At 41.2% G+C, this 23,375-nt stretch overlaps 1 protein-coding gene across 1 annotated transcript in view; it reads left to right on the top strand.

Annotated features, from left to right (window-relative positions):
- Nucleotides 1–22,878, top strand: part of atp10a (ATPase phospholipid transporting 10A) — a 39,472-nt gene extending 16,594 nt beyond the window's left edge. Inside the window, exons 10-21 of the mRNA XM_035176819.2 lie at nt 502–1,060; nt 5,909–6,012; nt 6,430–6,556; nt 6,692–6,876; nt 8,220–8,580; nt 11,805–11,881; nt 13,098–13,223; nt 13,397–13,597; nt 14,777–14,857; nt 14,976–15,080; nt 19,165–19,352; nt 19,538–22,878. Of these exons, the coding sequence (XP_035032710.1) occupies nt 502–1,060; nt 5,909–6,012; nt 6,430–6,556; nt 6,692–6,876; nt 8,220–8,580; nt 11,805–11,881; nt 13,098–13,223; nt 13,397–13,597; nt 14,777–14,857; nt 14,976–15,080; nt 19,165–19,352; nt 19,538–20,183 (2,760 nt within the window). The 3' untranslated portion in view covers nt 20,184–22,878. The remainder of the gene's footprint in view (nt 1–501; nt 1,061–5,908; nt 6,013–6,429; nt 6,557–6,691; nt 6,877–8,219; nt 8,581–11,804; nt 11,882–13,097; nt 13,224–13,396; nt 13,598–14,776; nt 14,858–14,975; nt 15,081–19,164; nt 19,353–19,537) is intronic.
- Nucleotides 22,879–23,375: the final 497 nt, after the last annotated feature.

Consider the following 23,375-nt stretch of genomic DNA (forward strand, 5'->3'; position numbering starts at 1 on the left):
CATTCCTACACAGAGAGAGCACGATGAGTCATTGTGGTTGCCAGTAGTTTTCAAGACTACATTTGTCATGACCTTTGACGCCCTCTGTTAATGTACTGATGTAAAATAATGAATCATACTGTTTGAATAAGAACATAAGACTGAAGTTACACAAAAACTAAGCAGTGAGCACAGCTTTAATCACAGTGATGTCTGCAGCACTTTGACAGAGAAAGGTTGAGCTCAGTTTGTTTTTTGGCAGCATTAAAGTAAAGGATCATTCCCTATGGCCTGATATATTAATCTTATTTATGAATGAATGAAAAGGAAATACTGTGTCACCCGAATACTGTGTTCGGAGGATACCAGCACCTGCATGTCTTCCTCCAGCAGCAGCTCATAGTTTAATTCATATTTTCTTAACCTGATATCCACTCAGTAGCATGAATTATAAAAGGCTGAACATAAAAACAACTTGATTGCTACTTGCTGCTTCAATTAATCTTGGTTCTCGTCCTTCAGGTCCGCATGAGGTTTGAGCTGAAGTCCCCGGTCAAGACCATTGAGGACTTTATCAAACGCTTCACTCCCAGCCGCTTGACGTCAGGCTCCAACAACAGCAGCTCCTCCAGTCTCATCACAAACCGCTCCTCCAATAAGGGCTGCTCCAGCATTCTGTCCTCCCCCTCTGCAGAGAGCACGCTCACCAAGCTGGATGAGGAGCACTCTCGCGGAGGCCTGGACCACACCTTCAGCCCCGCCCCGCCCTCTTATGACGGTAAGGTGTTGGGCCTGGAGGAAGGTGAGCTACGCTACGAGGCGGAGTCGCCTGACGAGGCCGCGCTTGTCTACGCAGCCAGGGCTTACAAATGCTCCCTCGTTGGACGCCTCCCCGACCAGGTGACCGTGGAACTGCCGCACCTGGGGAAGCTGAGCTTTGAGCTCCTGCACACGCTGGGCTTCGACTCCACCAGGAAGCGCATGTCTGTGGTGGTGAGACATCCTCTGACGGATCAGATCACTGTGTACACTAAAGGAGCAGACTCTGTCATCATGGACCTCATCAAACCTCCCAGCACAGGTAGGAACTCGATTGTTGCCATTCTCACATTAGTGCACACTAGTATCCCAGTCATGAGGATTATCCCAGTTAATATTTGGGATATTGTGTGTGCATACTTTTTACATTACATACTTGTTTAATTTTTTTAATGTATTTTTTGGGGGCTTTTATCGCCTTTAATGGGTAGGACAGAGTAAGCTTTGTGAAAGGGGGATAGAGAGAGAGTGGGGGAGGACATGCATACATGGCCACGGAATCGGACCCGGGCCTCTGCGGGCTGAGGCCTTTCCTTGTTGGGCGGCAGCTCTACCAGGTGAGCTATACGCCGACCCTTGTACAGATATCTTTGTCAGGACCAGTTTGAGCCTAAACCCTTCAGAGGGAGGACATTTTGTCCGGTCCTCACTGTCTGACCCACTTTTAATGGGTTGTTTGAGGGATAAGACTTGGTTTTAGGGTTAGATATAGAATTAGGTTTAGGTTAGGGTTTGGGTAAGGATTAGGGTTAGGCATTTAGTTTTGATGATAAGGGGCTAGGGAATGCATTATGCCAAGGAATGTCCTCACTAGGATAGCTGTACAAACATGTGTGTGTGTGTTTGCCCTAGGGTTAAGGGTTATGGCAACTGTTATCTCTTTTGCTCACACAAAATGATAACTACATGTATTTAGTTATTAATCGATGGTGTCGGATCATGAATCAGGTTTGTTTGAGCTCCAGTCGGCAGTGATCAGAATGGGATAAGATGTTTACATGCACCAGTATCTCATCTACTTAAGGAGTACTCCAGCAAGTAAAAGCAGGTTTCTTAAAACCGGGATAATAATAAAAATACATGGATGAATAAATAACAGATATCCTCAGGAGATTGTTCCAAAGAGTGGGAGCCCTGACAAAAAAGGCCCGGTCACCCTTGGTCATTAGCTAAGGGCTTATCCAGGTTACTGAAATTGGGATACAATGTCTACATGCGCTTAAACACAAAAAATGGATACTTCGTTAACCTGACAATACCTAGGATACTAGTGTGCATGTAAACGCAGTCATTTTGTCCTTACAGGTGAATTCAGTGGTGGTTAGAGTTGGGAACCGAACCTCGGTTCCAAATTAGCACCGAATCCAAAATGCCAAGTAGCGGGTACCCGTAAAAAAAAGAATTTCAGTTCTGCCAGGACCTGCCTACGTGACTACGTCACGCACCACACAACAGCCTGTCCATTTGTTTAGACGCGACCTAGCATGCATGGCTAACATAAACGGTCAAAAGTCAGGTTGCCAATTGAAGCTCACCAAACATTTAAGGCAGCACCGCGTCGATCTGAAAGACTGTACATTGTTTAATGTCCTGCGGTCTCCGAGCCCGAGTATGTCATCTTCAGCTAGCGCTAATAGCACCTCGCTAGCACCTCCAGAAGATCTCGGGAGAGCATGCCGCGATGTTTGGTTAATTTAAACACCAGCATTTTCAAGGCAAAAGGTTTCAACATTCCCTCTATCTCAGATACTACAAATTTACACAGTTGGGTTAAAGACATTGAGCATGTCTGATAAGGCTCTGAGATGAGTTGTGTGGGTTTTCTTTTGTAATTTTGCCTGTCTACCACAAGGCGTTACTACTGCTGCCCCGGTGTAACATGAAGCCCAGCTACTGTGCATCGGTCCAGACCAATAAAGATATTTTTGTTATGTAAACATTCTACCCCTCTTTTTTTTTACCATTTTGGAATCAAATGGGGAATCATTAAGAACTGGAATCGATAAGCAGAATCGGAATCGATAAAATTTAAACGATACCCAACCCTAGTGGTGGTACCCTCTTTATTAATGCTGTCAACATGTGATTTTCGGATGCTGTGTTGCTGCTGCTGTATTATGTCGGCGGATGTCTCCACCAGAACTGATGAATCATAGCTAAATAAAACATGTGCGAATCAGACATGTCAGCAAACCCACGTCAGTTCAGAGTGATGGATTAATTGTAACTGCTTTTGTGAAAAACTGTGATTCTGCTGTGGATCAACGTGTCTGCACAAGGTCGGTGGGCTTTGCCTTCATAGAGCACTCAAAGCTCCACCCTCTCCCCTGGCCAACACCTTCATGCTTTCCACTGATGTAAACGTATAAGGTAACTTGTTATGTAAGACCTGGTATTTTTAGAGCAAGTCACTGCAGCAAAACTCAATGCCTGCGTTGACTGGTGCCTGAAAAAAAAATTCTGGGCTTCCTTGTGTATTTTTTCCTGTGTGTTTTTTAAAACCTTGTTCCATGCTCTGCGAGTTCTTTAACATCCTAATGGCAGAGGTGTACCAGGTTGTTAGTATTCCAGGCACACAAAGAGCTACACAGGCCCTTTTCACTAATGCTCCGTACACAGCCACCACACATCTGTCCAGCAGTGCTTAGCGAGGACTGTTACAGCCCACACACCGAAGGCTTGAAACAACATATAGCTTGTAAGGCTGCACCCAAGAATTATTTCTATTCATAATATTGTTTTAGTGAATTCATTGATCATTTAAACTATAAAATGTTCATATTTACCAGAACTCATGGCAGCATCTTCAAGATTATTATTTATTTTGTCTAATATTCCACAACTCATAGATATATATATATATATATATATATATATGTTAAAATTATGTTTAAAATATAAAAGACTTTTAAAAACTGTTGTTTATTCTAGGAAAATCTACAACAGCATCAAGACTGATTTGAACTAATACTCTATGGTCACACGTTAAAAGTCAGCTCCACTGCATCTCAGTTTAGCCGTTTTCTGACGTGAACTGTCTGTGCGTGTGAATGTCAGCGGAAGAGAAAGAGCGCAAGCAGAGTCAGGAAGGGCTGAATTGATGAATGAATGCGCGCAGCAATGAAGAAATACTTTACTCATTTAAGAAAAGTTACAAACATAAGGTGGTGATCAGGGTTGATATTGTTGTGGTCATTCAAACAAATCGATATTTTAACTGTAGATGGTCGGAGACATCAGCTGAGTTGGTGTCGGTGTGTCTGTGTCTGCGAGTAAAGTAAGAAAATTTAAGATGACCCAGCCCAAGAAGTTTTTCACTCACTCTCTCAAAGTGGTGCTGCACACGAGAGGAGACGTGTCACTGGGAAAGTCCTAACACACACCTTCACCCCTCCTCCACCATGTGTCTCAGTTCAATGCCTTTAAAGGCCGACAGGGTGTGCCTTACGCTCAGACAACTCACCTCTTTGTTTTCCCATTGGGTAAAACCAGCCAATTAAAGCACGGCATGAGTTGGGCTTCCTCATAACAGACATCTATAATGGCTCCTTTCAGGTGACGAGGGAGTTGTTGTGTTTCATTAGTAACAGTGTACACAGAGGTGCTGGAAGTTGACTGTTCACCCCTGGGTCTTAGAAGTTGGTGTGTGTCTGATGAAGGAACTCTGCTCTCGCTCTTGCAGCAGGGTCTTGTTTAATACCACATTCCACCTTAAAACATTTTACACATTTTAAAAATACATCTTACATGTCCCCAATAGAGAGTCTCCTACTGACATTTATGGAGCTATACAGTTTGACAGCACTGCAGTTTTACCGATTCTTTGAGACTTGTACATTTACAATTATTTTGTACATCTTAAAATCATACAATTGAAGCTGCTATGATCAATATTTTGATAATATGATGGTGTTGTGGAAGGAGTGGTTTGTTGTGACAAACCAAATATAATAACTCTTGTTTTGTATGGAGCATTTTAGCATCTTTCAGTTCATTGTTTTGATTTGATGACCCAACTGAACTCTTTTCCATCACTCTCGCTGTTCAAAAGAAACACCATCTAGACCCACTGCACGCAACCTGCCAAGCACCCAATGACAGACAGACAATGTTAGCTAGTAAACATCGTGGAGCATTTAGCAGCTAAAAAGCCAAATAATCTCTGAGCAGTTGACTGAGACCAGGACAGAGCTCCAAGGAGAGTAACTATTGGACTTGACATTTGACCTTTTACACGAGGGAAACAAATTCTATATTTGGTTGCTTTTCTCATGTTCGGGAGGATGAAAAATAAACATTGTGTGCCTTTACACGTGCATCTGGGCTGTTCTGGTCCTAGCAGCTACGTGTCAGAAACAAAAAACTCCTGCTGTCCTCAAACACTTTTTTTTCCCCTCAGGCTAAAAGGAACAAGTTTTTGCTGCAAGCAACCAGAATATTTGTTATCAATGAAGAAGCCATATTACTGTGCTTTGGTTGTGAATAAAAGCATATTTAGATTTTACCTACTATCATGCTGAATAACATCCATTTTGTGTTTAGATAGTGACAGTTTTGTGTTACGTTATTCCGCTCAGTTTTAAAAAATCAGTTTGTGTGGCAGTGTATGTGCAGCAAAGCTGTGGTGTTATTAGTCAGATGACATGGCTGGCAATCAGAGGGTTGGCTTGTTCAGCTGTGTCTGATAAAGCCAATCTGTTGGTACACTGTCACCCTGCCAGAAAGATGGCCAACATGCTGTGCCAGTGAGACACTTGAGCAAAAAACCTGATACCTCAAACTTTCTAATATGACATGAAATAAGACAATTCTATAAAATGAATTCATGTAGATAAATTGTGTTTTTTAAATGAGATTTTAAAAAGTGTTGCTATCACATTATCCTTCGTATAGTCCAGACGTAGGTCAATGAGTAATCTGAAGATTTGGTGAAATGTATCGAGGCTCAGTGTACATGGTTAATTTAGGTGTGAGAACAGATGGCTTTCATGTGGCTCATGGAAGAAGCCGTTGGCTGTCTGGAACCAAAACCCTGAACCACTTGTGCAAATTCCCTAAAAACAAGAACATTTCATCTCTGTCCTTCTGTCCTCCTCTGTTTTTTTTAAAGGTAACACCAAAGGGAAACGGCAGAAAAAGATCGTCTACAAGACCCAGAACTACCTGAACCTTTATGCTGCAGATGGCCTTCGCACACTGTGCATTGCGAAAAAGGTGACAGGGATTCACAAACCTCTTAAGAAGTGCTGAACAAACGCCCTCTCTAATTAAACTGTGTTAGAAGGTGGTGATGATGTGTCTCTGTGGCTGTTGAGTTTGTAGCCCAGCACAGATGATCACATAAACCAGCCCCTCCAAAGTGACATTCTTTGACTCAGCCGCAATCTGTGCCACTTTCCCAGGCTGTTAATTTATGCTCACGCAAGCTGCGCTCATTATGTCCCTGCTTGTGCAAAGTCCGTCACCAACACGATGTGATACAACGCATTCTCAAGGTCTCACATTCTCCTATGGAGCTTCCTCTGTAGGCAAAGGAGGAGAAACTGCCCCACTTACCCCACTACTTTAACAGATAATGGAATGTGTGTAAACGTGTGTGTGTGTTTATAAATGTTTGTGATTATGTGCCAGATCCTGAGCAAGGACGAGTATGCCTGCTGGCTGCAGCGTCACCTGGAGGCTGAGACGGCCATTCAGGGAAGAGAGGAGCTGCTCTTTGAGTCGGCCCTGCGCCTAGAGACGAACCTCCATCTCTTAGGTAATTAATGTTCGGACCTCTTTAGAAAATGTCAAGCTCACTCCTCCCTTTTTTAGATGCAATTACAACAATTATCATTCAAATTTATATTATACTGTGGGAGGGTTTGTCACTGTTGTTTGTGTTCACGTGCAGGGGCGACAGGAATTGAGGACCGTCTGCAGGATGGCGTGCCTGAAACTATAGCTTCTCTGAGGAAGGCTGGCCTGCAGATATGGGTGCTGACAGGCGACAAACAGGAAACGGCTGTAAATATAGCCTATGCCTGCAAGCTGCTAGACCCTGAGGAGGAGATCCTGACACTCAATGCTGATTCTCAGGTGAGCTACACACACCAGGACTTCATAAACTCTGACTTGTCACATGGAAGAGTCAACAAACTCCAATTCAAAGAAAATTTGATAAAAACCCTGAAACCACTCTCACTTCTGTGCAATAAACATGAATCTTCAGCCAGTTAGCTTAGCTTAGCATAAAGACTAGAAACCAGGGGAAAGGTTATCTGTTTAATACTCACTAGTTACCAGTTAAATGCAGCACTGTTTCTTGTGAGCGCCTGGTGCTTTCTGGTCTTCTAAGAGGCCCTGTATGAGATCAGTGTAGAGCTAAAGTACAAAAAGTGAGAGGGGGGTGTCACCATAAGCCTGGCGACTCGCGTTAGAAGGTAGCATGTTTTATATATATATAAACAGACTTTTTTTTCAGTTCTCTGCTTTTTTCATGAAAGCTTTCATCTGAGCTAATTACGGTTATGTTTAGTTGACGTGCATCTCTCTAGTCTGTCTCACCAACTGAGCTGCTACGTGTATCTGCCACTCTACATTTACTCATAGGAAAACAGTTTTCATGGCTCACGGGTCAGGGAGGAGAACCCTCAGCAGAATTTTGCTCAAGCTCCCAGGACCCAGGACTTCTGTGTGGACCTTTGGGATGCGTTGAAGGGCTGGCCAATCACAACAAAGATTTTACCTTATTTTATTTGTTGATTTTTGCTTTAATTCCTGACGTTACTGCATTGGGGCAAGAAATAGCCCAATTCCTAACCATTCATTTGATGATTAATTATTGATTGAATCAACTTGATTAATTGGTTTCCATTCTACAAATGATGTTAACCTTTTTTTTGTCTTATGTAAAACTAAACTGAAAGACTGGGTTTGGTCAAAATTAGCATTTTCAAGACATGGTAGTTTTTCACAACTTTCACAACTGAATTATTGATCAATAAATCAAAATAGATTGATTTAAGCTGCAAATATGCAAGATCTGGAAATCAACCACTCCCTCTCTCTGCTCTGTTACGCTCCACCCAGCCCTTCACCTGTATCCTGATCGTGCTCCAGTCTTTATGCTAAGATAAGCTAACTGTGTTGTTGTAATCATCAGTGGTATCAATCCTCTTCTCTAATTCTTAACAAGTAAGTACAAAAATATTTCTCAGAATGTTTAAGCTATTCCTTTAAACATATCTATTTGTTGTTTTCTTATTTAAAAACATACTCAAAATAGAGTCAGACGGTCATTTAAGGACCCATGATGGATTCATTATGTGCTGTTGCAGTATCTGGCTGCCAGATGTGAAGCAGGTCAGACAGTTTGATATTGAATAACTCAGATGCTTGATCCTAAAGTCCAGCCCGCTCTGTGCCTTTCTCTGAACCAGGAGGGATGTGCGTTGTTGCTGGAGGAGAGTTTACACTACATCCAGACCAAATTCCTCTGCAGTGCTTCAGACCACGCTGCCAAGGCCTTCCAAGCTAACTTTGCACCCTTTGAGATCTATCCCTCTTCATCTACGTCGTCCTCTTCATCCTCCCACACCATTCCCTTCATGGTGCACCGGTTGGGTCTGGTTATTGACGGGCGGACCTTGGCCTATGCCCTGGATAAGAGTTTGGAGGATAAGTTCCTGGCTGTAGCAAGGAGCTGCCGCTCAGTTCTCTGCTGCCGCTCCACACCGCTGCAGAAGAGCATGGTGGTCAAACTGGTGCGGAACAAGCTGAAGGTCATGACTCTGGCCATAGGTAAATATCAAGTCAACCCTACAATTTTACACACATTCATAGATACAGTATAATATCCCTTTGTCTTTGAGCTCTGGACTGGGGGTAGGCCATGTGATGATTTTATATCACAATCACTCTTCAAGACAGTTTACTTTTTTAAGTAAACCATAGAGGTCAGTCTACCGTAATAATATGTATCCATGCTACAGTGAAAACCCAACTGAACAATTTCCTACTTGATGACTTTGCTCATGGGACAAATAGATAAGTCAAACATATAAAGCCCCATAGGCTGGTGCGACTTCACAGTGTCTAAAAAAATCTATGATATTGTTGTTTTTTTTTTAGCTCTCGCTCTCAACCCACATGGGCTTTGACTGTCAGCTGTGGGCAGAATTTTTTATCAGTGGTTCAATATTTGTCAGTGAAAAATACCCAGTCCAAAAATAACTTTTTGGCAATAATTTCCAATCTTGTTCAGAGGAGAAAATAGATAATTTATTACATGCTTGTGTGTTGAAGGAGTTCATTTTTAGATATAAACTTTTTTTTATCAATAAACTGATTCATTTGTAAACTGAGACTTCAGGCTTTCACCGGGTTGGAAGATCCAGCAGCGTCTGACCCCTTACACACACACTGCTGAAAATATAAACATAAAACACACTTGACGTTTCTGCTATGTTTAAAGTTGTTAATATGAAATATTTTCATTTTCGCCTTACAAACACTCCTCAAATACATCCCAGTTTGTCTCAAAAGCTTGATGCTAACTCGTTCAGACCACATCTTGGACGAATGCTAAGCTATACTGAACAGATGGTGCATCAACACTTGCTTCCATATATTTCTACATGTGAATAAGTATTTATTTAATCAGAAAGAATGTATTATTTTTTTGTTTATGTCAATGTCTGCTTTGGCTCTCCATGGTGGAGCTTTTTGAAGTTTAAAAAATAACCCTGATGACATCATTAGGGTTTTTTAATAGGTTAAGTCTGGGGAGTCTTAGACAGGAAGCTTGTGTTATGAACTTGGTTTGTCAGGTTTGTGAGAAGTGGGGCAATTATTTGAGAGATGGGGGTAAATCTAATGAAAAGAGGTTTTGAGTTGCATTATTAGAATTAGAGCTAAAGACTAATTCTATCAAAGCTTACAAAGCTAATTCATTTATATACCTTGACTAGTCCATACCAGTAACCTGAACACCTGATAGTTTTAGTGTGGGAAGGTGAAAATATTCTTGGTCAGTTTAGCAAACTACATGTTCATAATTCAGACATCACCTACTGTATCACTGTCAAATATCCCTGTAGCAGTTATTAATCATACACAGCAAACCTCAACTAATTCCCCAACGGTTCACACATCATGAAGAAACGATATGTTTTCCTGTTTAATAATTAATGACATTTCCCTACACAGTTTTTGTCATGAATATCAATGTGGCAGACTCACTGTATTACTGTTCACCCTGCTGTGGTGTCAGTATGAGCTGACTTTGAAATTTAGGTTAGGCAGCAGTGCACACTTTGCTGTCACCACTGAGTGGAAACAATGTTATTTTAAGAAAGCTTTAGTAATTGTGCAGTTATAGCACAATAGAGGTGACATGAGGATGTCAGCGTGACTTACGACTTTACTTTCTGTTTCCATTTATGTGCTACTGCTGCACCAAGGAAGGTCCCGTTTTTGCCAGACAAGGGCTTTTCTCTCATTGCTATGTTAGCAGTAATGTTGAGGAAAACACCACAGCGACGATGGTGGAGCTCTGATATCTATCAGCGCTCTAATCTTATTATTTTCATCGTTTTCAGTTTTTCTGGCCCTAACAAGAATAGAGCCGCCACCTGCTGTCGTCTATATGTTAATTGTATTTTTCCTCACATAACATTTCTGATAATATAATTTGTTTTTCTGCTGTTACAGCAAATGAAATTGTGTAGAGTAAGCAAGAAAAAAGATGCAAAATATGTGAAAATAATGTAGACATGCTCTGTACACTGTAAAAAGTTAGATGGGTTTTGGACTATTAAGGGGCTTTCACACCGACCTAGGTTGGTCCGGACCCTCTGACTGACAGCTATGAAAGGTGCCTCTGAGTAAATATACATCAAATATATCCACCTGATGTTTCCCTCAGGAGCTGCTGGTGACAAAAACAGAAATATAAGGAATATTGGACTTTTTCAGGTAAAAGTTGTTGTGACTTTAGTCAGAAAAACAGGTAGCCAAGATGGACGACATGACTGTTCTCCTAAAGTGAAGTCTAGGTGTTTTGATCGCCACCTGGTGGCTGGCTACAGTATAAGTCAAGAATCATGCCGCCTCCATGTTCGTGAATGGGACAAGAACCAAACTAAAAAGTCGAGATAACTGTCATACATTTTTGTCAAAGTTGGTCTCTGTCATTTTAGGTATTTCTTGTCCAAATTCAAATTTTTTTCAGGTACGTTTGGTTTTAATTAGTTATTTGATGCTAAAAAGGGGGCGAAATGTCATGATTAACTGCTGATACTGAATAATGATTAGTTGAGCATGTGGCGGGACCTTGATAAAGCTCCATCCCCCAATTGCTTCTGAACAGGCTCGGGCTTCAAATGCACAAGATGGCAGCATTCAAATATGGGATATTTTGGCTTTATTCCTTGATAGTGGGAGGACATGGAGATGTATTGTCCATCTTTATACAGTCGATGGTCTGGAGCCTATGGTCTGCCATCTAACTCAAACTGCTAACCTCAGTGTTAGCACTCATCACCGCCCACCCCTCGTATTTTGCCTGAGCTGCCACTTCAGAGCTGTTTACTACTGCGACAACGAAACCCTCTCTGCCCACCAACACTTCATCTCCCACTCAATCACCTGTGATGGCAAAAAATTATATCTGTAGGGCTCAAAGTGGAGCAAAAACAAAAAAATGGTGCTTGTCAGCCACCACCACAGGCCTGACTCTGCCTCAGTCAGAGGGACAGTGGAGCTGTTGAAGGACACACACACACACACACACACACACACACACACACACACACACACACACACACACACACACACACACACACACACACAGCTAGTGCAACATAACAGCTGATGAAACTGACAGTTCTGTGAAAGCCTGATATTCCTCCCACATTTAAACACACGCTCAAGAAACTTCTCTTTCTGTCAGGCTGCCGCTGGCAAACTGACGGCCTGTCGATCTCTTGATTACAGTTTATGTATCATCACTACATTAATCACAGGTGACGGGGCCAATGATGTCAGCATGATCCAGGTAGCGGACGTGGGCGTGGGGATCTCGGGACAGGAGGGCATGCAGGTAAGGAGAAATGTGGGCGTCACTGTGCGGTAACAGGAGGGGACAGATGAAGAGAGTGACAGAGGGGAGTGGATGAAGCTGTAGGGTGATGTGAAGGAGATCATAAAAAAAGATAAACCCAGGGATGAGACAGGTTGAGTAGACAGTGAAATGATCTACAAGGGGGGAGATAAGGCAACGAGAGGAGACTCGGGCGTTCTTTAGCATATGTAATGGTTTTTCATTACTCTTAAGTGTGTGTTTTATCCCACATCCATACACTTCCTTTAAATAGGATTGCCTGTGTGTTGCTGACTCAGGTATCTTATTCTGTGCCCTGTAGAGAATCCGTTCACTTTATGAGCGCTTCAGTCTCAACTTAATCCACACCAGCTTCTGTTCCTCCTCTGAGGTCATGGCCAATACCACAAACGAGACAACAGAGAAAAACAGCAGCCGGAAAAAAGATGTTGACCCACACCCCCTTCCTCACGTGTATTTTATCGTAGCAGCGTGTTCCGGAAAGGTGATCTTGCATGGCGATGATGGAGCTTCCCAATTACCTTCCAGGGGAGACTTTACGGGCGCGCTGCTGTGTAGCACATCTGTTAAAGTCTCGGTTATCCTGTCCTTAACGGAGCCGCTAGATTAATCATTGTTAATCAAATTTGCCCTTAATGAGACAGCAGTCACTCCTCAGGATTCCATGGTGTGCTGAGACACACATTTCTGCACTCAAGCCAGCGCATATACCTCATTATGATTAACACACCTTTCTCCTATTAGGAGCGCACTCCCCATGCACTCGTTACGAGGCCGTTATTAGAGCGCAGCAGAAAGTAAATTGCTACACAATGAGGCATCTTCTGTTATTTTTCTTGTTGACAGATAACGTTGACAGGTGAGAGGTGTCATAAAGAGCTCATGGCGTTGTTTAATGTATAAGTTATAAACCAGGCATGACTACAGGGAGGGTTTTGTTTTAGATGTTGATAGATGAGACTGGCAGCTTTCCCAACCGCTGTAATCAGGAATCCCAAAAGGTGGACAACTCGTTTAAGGGTTATTGCTTTGAAAGGATTATACCCGCTAAAGATTCATTAAACAGAGGCAGGTGAGAATAGTAGACATTTCAAACAATTGTTTCCTACTAACTGCACAAAGTCATGTAAGTGTTGACGACATGAGGGATGACAAGTACTGGGTGGAGGAGATTGACTGGTTTTGTGCTTTGCAGGCAGTGATGGCGAGCGACTTTGCTCTTCCACGTTTCCGGTATCTCCAGAAGCTTCTGCTGGTCCATGGACACTGGTGCTACTCCCGGCTGGCCAACTTGATTCTATATTTCTTCTACAAAAATGCAGTAAGCATCTTTCACCATACTTGTTTAAGCCACATATACTGATCTCACAGAATTAATGCGGATCTCAATGTGCAAGTGAACACAGTAACACTCCATGTGTCTTTTAGATGAATTGTGTGAATTGAATCCTGGCTCTAATATGAATCTATTCTCGTTGTCTTTGATTCCCACAGATGTTTGTAGCGCTCATCTTCTGGTATCAGTTCTACTGTGGATTCTCGGGTTCAGCCATGATTGATCAGTGGTATATCATCTTCTTCAACCTGATGTTCTCTGCCTTTCCACAACTCGTCACTGGCACTCTGAACAAAGACGTGTCAGCAGAGACTCTCCAACAACTACCTCAGCTCTACGTGACCGGCCAGAAGTCTGAGGTCCAGTTGAATCTTCTGTTTTACTGTAAATCTGTGCAGCAGCTCAGGAAGAATATGGGCCTGGAAAAATGACATTAAGATGTGTGTTTACAGAAACCTCCTTGTCCTCTACTGATAAAACTTTCTGGGAAGTAAACTGACATTACTTCAAATTCATCAAACTGATGATAGTTCAAATTCATCACATTACCAAAAAAAAAGCAATTTGGACAGCGGGTACCTAATTCTAATGCCCTCCCTCATCATGTTTAAGTGGAAAAAACATTCTAGGATCTGCCTGTTTATACAGATCCACTCAAAAATGTAATGGGTTCTTCCTGCGGTCATGCCCTAAACAAAGTCCCCTGGAAATAGGTTCAGTATTTTTTTGTAATCCTGCTGACAGAGACACAGACAGATCCTTGGGCGGAGGTAACTAATTATAAAGCATGTACATGGTTGACATCGTCATCATTTTAAAATAATACAATGAAATGTAATATTTACAATACGCCAATTTATCCATGAATCCCTTTACACACTATTTTCAAGCAAAATTACAAATATTTGTTGGTTTTTTCAGACTCAAAAGTGAGTATTATATAAGAAAGTAAATTAAATAGTTTTGGGTCACTAATAAAGACAAGTCAAGCTATTTGAGGACATGATTTGGAGCTCTGGGAAGTTGAGAATATATATTGGGAATATTTTACTACATTTTCAGTTGTCAGAATTACCAGTTGCGAAAATAGCTAGTTGCACCTGCAATCCTAAACTGAGAAAACTTAAAATATATTCAGCAAAATGTTTTTATTTCAGGGTATTCATTATTATTCCTTTTTTTAACTAAAGGATCCAGTGACTATATTGCTTCAGAAAAATATGTAAAATTCATGTAGTGTTTTGAGTAATGATTCATAAATCCAAAGAGTTTTAAAGGAAATTACAAACAGCTATTATATGAACTTCCTCTTCATCACTGTTTTTTGTTTCATTTATAAAATTATTCAGCTTTTTGTGAATGTTTGCTGAGCATGTAAATGGGAATAATCTGTGAAAGCAACAGAAATGTCCAGCTAACTTTAAAAGTTTACACAGCTCAGCTACAACTTACCAATTCATGACAATTGTTTGAACTCCGCCTCTGCTCAGTCACATTGATGAGGTTCATAACTGTGACTCTCTGGTTTTATCTTGCAGGAATATAAGCCATATATGTTCTGGATGAACATGATTGACGCCTTCTACCAAAGTCTGGTCTGCTTCTTCATTCCTTACTTTGTGAGTCTGGTTTATGTTTTCCATCAGCTGTTCTTCATTCGGTTTGTTCCTCTGACTTACTCATCATTTCCCCTCTTTCCGCCCTGTCTCCTTCCACTCTCCCTCTTCTTCTCCTCAGGCCTACTCTGACTCTGATGTGGATCTGTTTACATGGGGAACTCCCATCACTACCCTCGCCTTAATCACCATTCTGCTGCACTTGGGCATTGAGACCAAAACATGGGTAAAGAACCTAATTTTTGATTAATTAATGGCAATGCTCAATATTTTTGGCAATTCTCCATTTTTAACTTTCACGAGAGAAATACCCCACCAAATCAGGCCCAATATAGGTCAAAAGTATACTCTATATATTGCAGACCAGGGATGGGGCTTTATATTGTTAAAAAATTCTCTGTCACAATTTCGCTTGAAAAAAACTCAAATAAATTGTATTTGTTTTTGTCAGGGACCTACCTTTAGCAGAGGATCTAACAAATGTTCATACTTGGCAATTGGCCGAAGCAGTAATATGAAGGCATTATGTGTGAATGTGTAAACCTAAACGCAGAACACAGCTTGAAGTGATAAAGTGAAGATTTATTGGTGAGCCGAGGGCTCTGGCATGCACAGGCTCAGGGAGTGGCGGTTTGCTGGAGGGAGCCAAAGAAGGCTGAGCTGTGAGTGAGGCTGGATGACTGGTGAACAGGCAGGAGAAGGAGCTGTGGAGCAGGCTGATGTAACAGGGGTTAGAGTGAAGCTGGAGACCAGTGGAGATGATCTAGCTTTACAGAGGTGCATTGTGTGGAAACATGGAAACTCAGCTTCAAACACAGAACCTTGTGGCCATGTGGGTTTTTCTGCAGTTTTCTCCCACAGTCCAAAGACATGCAGTTTTAGATAAGACAATCCTGTATTGATCCCCAGTGTTTCCCATTATTAACCTAGACTGTGGCGGACCGCGAAATTCTCATTAGTCCTGCCCCAGATTTCGAATGAAAGAAGAAATTTAAGGTCCACAATATTGTTATGGTCCATGCAGACAGGTAGACCTATAAGTTTCACCTGGCATCAATGCAGTTCCTTCGCTCACATGAGAACTTCACTCTTTAGTCTGTTTACCTGTTACTCGGCATCTGTTGCGCGTGAGAGTGACCTTCGTGCACCCCCATTACCGGGAAATTTGGGTTTTACAGCAGCCCAAGTCTAGAACAAATACAGGAAAAAATAATCTAATATAAATAGAATGAAATAAAACTATATACATTTTAGACCAATTAGACACGAAACACAATGACAAGAACAATCACAGCAGTGCACAAAAATCCAGGCACTAAGTTCATCCACTAGTGATGTACTTGAGCTATTACTGTAAAAGCAACTGGCATCATGATGATGATGATCAAAGTAGCAGCGATGAATCAAGAATGATCCTGTATACAGCTGGGTGAATTGTTGAGTTATATAGTATTATAAAGTTATTGGCTTAGTTTAATTGGAGACTCTTAATTGACTGTAGGTTTAAACTTCAGAGTGAATGGTTGTTTGTCTCCGTATGTCGGCCCTGTGATGGAGTGGTGGTCTCTCCAGGACGCAGCCAATGTCAGCTTGGATTGGCTCCAACTCGCCCTGCGACCATCTAAGAATAAGTGTTATAGATAACGGATGGATTTCTTACAAATGTATGATTTTGTAATCTCAGAGAATGAGTTTTTTTCTTACAATATTACAGCACCTCTCTCAGCTCCATAATTTGTATTTATTTATTTATTTATCCATTTATTTTACAATGGCACTAATATGCCTTCACAGATAAATTAAATCTTTTCTGCCAGCACTGCTTTTTCTCACTAAAATCAGCTTTTTGTCCGGTGTGAACGCTGACAGGCACATGGATATTTAACTCTGGCTGATTATATCAAACCAGAAGGTGCTGCAGCATCAGAGCCTATATATCAGCTCCACAGTGTCTGTCCCTGTCCAGGAAAACTGTAAACAGTCTCTTCCACAATGCAGCACCCGTCCGCTTCACACTGCCGCAAAGCTCCAAAAACACCTGTTTATTTTCTCCCTCCTCCTCCCTCGCATGGTTTTATTCTCAGGTATCCATGCATCTTTCTAATAAACGCCCCGCAGTCTTGGTCAATTTAAAATTCATGACCCTGTGTTGAATCAGTCTTTTCCATTATGCTGAGGCTGTAAATTTAGCCTGACAAGTTTTATACATGAAAAATGTCCTTTTCACTAACTACCTTCCTGGACATGATGGCCCCTCGTGCAAGGAAGTGTTCACAGGGATCAGCATTGACCATAAGCAAACATTTTTGCCAAAGCTCAGCTGCCAGGTACTTCATTCTCCAGCTGCTCGGGAACATAATGCACGCGTGATTGGTAAACCGCTGTGAAAGTCAATTAGAGGTATTTGAGGTGACAGCAGGCAGCACTCGTTCTCTTCACACATACAGACTAAGGCCATAATTAATTATCTGTGTGTGTGGGGGGGGGGGGCGCGTGTGTGTGTGTGTGTGCGTGCGCGTGTGTGCGTGCGTGCAGGATTTACAATACTCCAGTGAACCATGGTTTAGTATTCACTTTGTCAGATGTCTTATCAGCCAGTCCACTCAAGGATGAAACGTCAGTGCATTTTTCTCCCTGTCAGACTAAACTCATTACACAGGAGGACAAACAGTACACAACTCAACTGACTACATCTCAATATCAATGTCACTAACATGTGATTACAAGTCCTGTCCATTTAATACATTTTAATTTGTTGAGGTAAAACTCCCAAAAAATGAAGCCAATTAAATAGAAAAACTGAAATGTTGAATCACTAATTAAAATGAGACTCATATTTAAGTCTCCTTTCATTAGTGAGATTCTGTTTATTTCTACAACTCTGTGCCAGCAACAGCCACAAGCTCGGAGGCGTTATGTTGTCAAGTTGTCCGTCCGTCTGTCCCTCCGTCCCATTCTTGTTAACACACTATCTCAATAATGTCTTGAGGGTATTTATAGAGAACACCTCGAGAGGATTTTCAATCTTGGCAAATATATTCACTTAGACTCACAGATGAAATGATTCGATTTGGGTGGTCAAAGCTCAAGGTCATGTTGGCCTCACAAAATATGTTTTTCTCCACTTGAACACAATCTCGTCAGGTTTCTCAAATTTGAATTTCTTCAAATTATGCCCAGTTGTTACTTGGACTCAAAGATGAACTGATTAGATTTCAGTGGTCAAAGGTCACTGTGACATCATATGAATGTATTCAGACTGAAACTCCACTAATTGGTGGAGGAATTCAACCTTAGTGCAGTATTTCTATTTTTCATATTGTGTATGTGCGTCATGGATGATAGCAGTGTTGGACACATCTGTGAAGAGATGTTCTGCCTGCTCTCCACAGATGATTCTTTTCAGCTGCTCTTTGCTGGAGGGGTTTTGTTGCTTTACCTTCTCAAATCCGGGGGACATACTTTGCCAAGTCACAGTTTTCACTTTTTCAATGTGTTTGGGATCATTGTCATGTTGGGAAATTCCTCTTCTGCCAATCTTCTTGAAACTAGGGTATGGTGTCCAAAAATCTAAATGTGATCCACTTGTGAAAAAAATTCAACTCCAACTACAATCTGTGTTAAAAAAACTAAAAATAACTTTATAACAGAAGATCTGCACAATCTGTACAACAACTGTGTGATCAGTTGACCCTCCTGTGCCTTCTAAATCGGCAAGAGTATGTAGGTTGGTTATGATTTTCTATCTGTAGGTGATGTTTTCATCAGCTTTTGATGTGACCATGTTTTAAGTAAAATTAAATACTTAATTAAAAATAATTAATACAAAAACGATTCAATAACTTGTTCTTGCAACTGTAAATTGAACTCTGATTCAGTGACTTTTCCATGCCCCAAGATTCCAGCAGTTAACTGGTTAAGTAAACAGCTTCAGTTCCATAACTGATTAGGGATACTATGAAATTAAACCCAGATTATTAGAAGAAAAATGTTGACTCCCCAGTGGTTCGTCAGTGTTTGTGTTTATCATTAATTTTGGAATCACTTAACAACCAATCTTCAGAAAGCCAATGCTGAACAGAGATATTAATAAATATTTTCCAGTCTTGATAGTATGAATTATAATGTTTGGACATCATATTATTTAGTAACTGGTCTTATAACCTTTTTGCCACATTCTGACATAGGTCAGTTTGTAGATACACATTTCTACAATGGTATGTTTTTATGATTTATATTTTCAGTTAGTTCTTGTTATTTTAGAAAACTAAACAATGGCTATTCACGAGTATTGTCTCCTTCCCCTGTAGACCTGGATGAACTGGCTGTCGATCGGCTTCAGTGTTGCCTTATTCTTCACTGTGGCTCTGTGCTACAACGCCTCCTGTCCCACCTGCTACTCCCCCTCTAACCCATACTGGACCATGCAGAGGCTGCTGCAGGACCCTCTCTTCTACCTGCTCTGTGTCATCACACCTGTAACAGCGCTGCTGCCCAGGTATACTTCAGCTGATTATTTTTAATGAGTGCATACACAGGCCCATTTCTCAAATGTTTATAACCTGTCAGGAATCATATCAGTTATTAAGTCCAGATGCCTCTGCTGTTTATCCCATGAACTTTTCATTCATCTCTGGAATGGTACTGATATATCCCAATATCTGGTTTTGCTTTTCTTTCCAGATATTTCTACAGGGCGTGTCAAGGCACGCTGTTTCCCAGCCAGGTTCAAGTTGGAAGGCAGTTGGATAAACTCCCCACTGAAACCCGCAGGAACATCCTCAGCCTGAGCAGGGTCAAGATGGGGTCACCGCTCGGCCCCAAGCCTCCCTTCCTGTCCCTCACCAAGCCCTCCCCTGAAGGTTGCAATAAAAATGACCAGAGGAGCTTCTCAAGCTCCAAAATATCCCTGGCCAATGAGGGGCCCGTTTTACAAGCAGATGAAGAAAAGGGCCAGAGGAGCCCACTGGGGCCCACAGACTTTGAGAAGGGCCTCTCAAATATCTACACATTAGTTCCTACAGGGATAGACACTCCTCCTTACACCAAAGAAGCTCCTCCACTCTCGGAGGAGCAGCAGCATACTTCCACCAAAGACTGTCTCGATAAGACTTTAGAGCCTTCAAATCAGAGTCTCTCCAGCTGGATCACCTCCACGCCTCTGCTCACACAAACAGACAGCGTCCAGCTGACTCTGCCCCCTGACGGAGGCTCGCAGTGCGTGAAATACACAAGGAACTCAGAGGAAGGGCTCCAGCCTGACCACACCATTCATCCAGCACACAGGACAGAGCAGACGGCAGAGCAGTCGCTGCACATCAGCTTGTGATTGTCTGAGGGTCTTAAGTATGTTATCTCAAACTCCAATTTGCACGATTAGTTTTTTTAAATCTAATTTTATTGTATTTTTCAAGGAGAATCTTTTATAAAAGATAGTAATAGGTACTTTATATTGTGGATGTTTAAAGCCAAAGATATTTCTGAGCTTTGGGAGATTGAAGAACTGGAATATCTCCCATTTTTGTTTTCTTTTATCTTGGGAAAATTTTATTTCACAAAGATGCACCTCAGTACAGGTTTTAAAGTAGAGAAAGACGAGTGGCGTACAGACATTCCACCATTGGGTATTTGGGAGTTTGTTTTCTCTCTGATATGGTACCCTGTTCGTTCTTTCAGCTTGGCCTGTAAAACGAAATAAGACCTGGACCAGATGCCACTGTGGCCTTATATCAGTGTTGTAATACCAGAGGACAGATATTTTATACATCTCCACAGAAACACTTTGGATTTCTTGTGCGAGGATTTCCCTGAAAGTAAGAGTTTTATTTTTACATACGTCAACAAATAGTGGCATTAGTTCAGTGCACATTTGTTGCTGGATTTTTTTTTTTTTGCTAAGATTAGGATGCTGAAAAGTGTGTTCATATTTTATGTCTAACAGTACATTCCACTGAATGATGAGAGATGTAGGCTTTAAATTTAATCCCATTCAGAGGGTATACCGAGAAATAATCATTTCAGCAAAACTCTACCAGAAATGATGCTTCTGTGTGTGTGTGTGTGTGTGTGTCTGTCTGTGTGTCTGAGTGTGTGTGTGTGCGTGTGTGTGTGTGTGTGTCCGTGTGTCCATTGACTCATTGAATCTGTTTCAACAGTTTCAGCCAGTTTCATTTAGTAGTTTTGACATTTCAGGAAATATGTGTATTTGTTTTCTTACCAAGAGTTAGATGACAAGATTGATGCCACTTTTTTTTATCTGTCCATTAGCTCGGCTAGCTGTTTACCCCAGTTCCATCTTTAATGCCAAGCTAAGCTAACCAGCTAACTGGTACCAAGCAATTAACCTGTATCCAGCAGACAGTTAGCTTAGCATAAAGCCCAGAAAACAGAGGGAAACTGCTAGCCTGGATAGCAGCCAGAAAAGAACTGCAGTCTTGTTGTCATTGTGATAGTGGCAGAAAACCATTGAACACTCAATGGTCACTGCATTCTGCTGAGAAACTGTCCATCATATATCACCTGTTAAGTCACAAAATGTTGTTTTTATAATTCACTGTTTATATGGATCAAGCGAACAAAATACAGTGTCATTCAGTTAGCTTTTGAGTTGTTGCTCAGCTGTTTCCAGTCCAGCCATGCTAAGCTAACTGTATCCAAGCTATACCTTCATATTTAGCACAAAGGAATTGAGTGGCATCAATCTTATCTAATTCTCAATCAGATTGAAATTTCGCAAATTTCCCAGCATGTCATACTCGTACAGAAGGTTGCACTGTACAACAAACTGCAATCACACATTTCATAAAACCAGTTGACTTGAAGGTCCCTTTCTAAACAGCTTATCTCATGCATTTTTTTTCCTGCTAGTGTTCAGCTGTAAAAACCAAAACCCCGATGGTGAAAGGAGGTTTTAACCAAACGTAAAGGATGCCGCTCTCAGATTTAAATTAGCACTTTTTGCATAATTTGAGAAGTACCAATGAGTGTTGTCGGACCAATGAGTGTTGTCGGTGCTATTGACGTGTGCAGTGCTCAGATACAGTATGAAAAGGATGGCAAGTTTTATTCACTTCACACTTGCAAACATCAGTTGTCTTCCTCAAGAACACTAGTCTGGAAATTTGGAAAGACGCTATATTTAGTTTGATAGTTTCGCCTTTAAAGCAGCAGCACCTTTAATATGTTATGATTGTTGTATCCAATTGCAGTACATTTTTGTATAGAGTATCATTTACCAAAGATCATTTATATTTCCGTATTTTCTAAGCAATAGTACATGCATTTACACTGGATAAGAAATTACAAATCTAAGACTTTGCTTATAATGCTGAAGTTCTATTTGTTGAAATACGACAGTGCATCTTTATTCAATGAGGAGCATTTAGTGTTTGTGTAGATGATATTTATGATGCTCCATGCTATGTGGCTTCTCTCCTCCTGTTTGTTATTTTTGCACACGTTGCTTTCTCCTGGCATGTTGTTCAGATTCTGACTCCGCAGTCTGTCCACTTTGTTTTATAGGTTCTGTCTGTTCTGTGCTTGTGGCGTTGCACTTGTTGTTACATTTATGCCAGAATGAAGCTGAAGCTCATTCACTGCTGCGTACCCACTTTCACAAATTCCTCACAGGAACGTTGGTTCTCGGCGCACATGGCCTTAAACATGCAGTATCGGAACTCAGTTTGTTTTACATTGGTATTTTGGTTACAAGGTCGGCCTATGTTTCACATGAAGAGAGGAATTATCTGCTGTTGATGCTTGAGTTCATCACTCTGAATATCTAATAGCTTTAAGATCACTAAAATTGAATAGGTTGTAGCAAACTGGAAAAGCTGCAGAGCTCCAGCCCACAGCAGCAACATACACTCATCACCTCACACACATGGACAACTTGGAAAAAGTACAATTTAATTTTTTTTTTCTTGAGATAAACAAGTTTTTCTTCTACGTCTTTGTTCTGCAAGTAAATGCAAATTACTTCTATCTTGGCTACTTGTGAACAAAATAAAAATGATTATAAAGTCTTCTCCTTTCTTTTTCCAGGAAATGTTTAAAGGTCCAGTGTGTAAGATTTACGTGAAAGGGATCTATTTGCAGAAATTGAATATAAAATATTCCTACTGATGTTCTCACTAGTGTGTAATTATCCAAGTTGCATGAATAGTTGTTTTCTTTACCCTAGAATGGGCCCTTTATATTGAAATACTTTATATTTACATCTGGAGAGGGTCTTCTCTCTGGAGGCTACCATGTTTTTTACAGTAGCCCAGAGTGGACAATCTAAACACCTTTTGAGTTTTATGACTAGTGAAGGCTGCCACAGGTTCTCTTTTTATGCTTGAAAGGGGAGGGTGAGGTGAGGGGTATTCAGCTGCAACATGTCACTTAATTCTACACACTGAACCTTTAAGTACTATGAGCTTATGGCAATAATAGATTAATTTGCCCTCAGGGCTTTGGAGTTGAGCATCAAAATAAATCTTGTGTTATTGCAGCTATGCTGAGGTGAGTATCATCAATG

This window comes from Hippoglossus stenolepis, chromosome 14 (genome assembly GCF_022539355.2).
Source record: "Hippoglossus stenolepis isolate QCI-W04-F060 chromosome 14, HSTE1.2, whole genome shotgun sequence".
Classification (NCBI taxonomy): Eukaryota; Metazoa; Chordata; class Actinopteri; order Pleuronectiformes; family Pleuronectidae; genus Hippoglossus; species Hippoglossus stenolepis.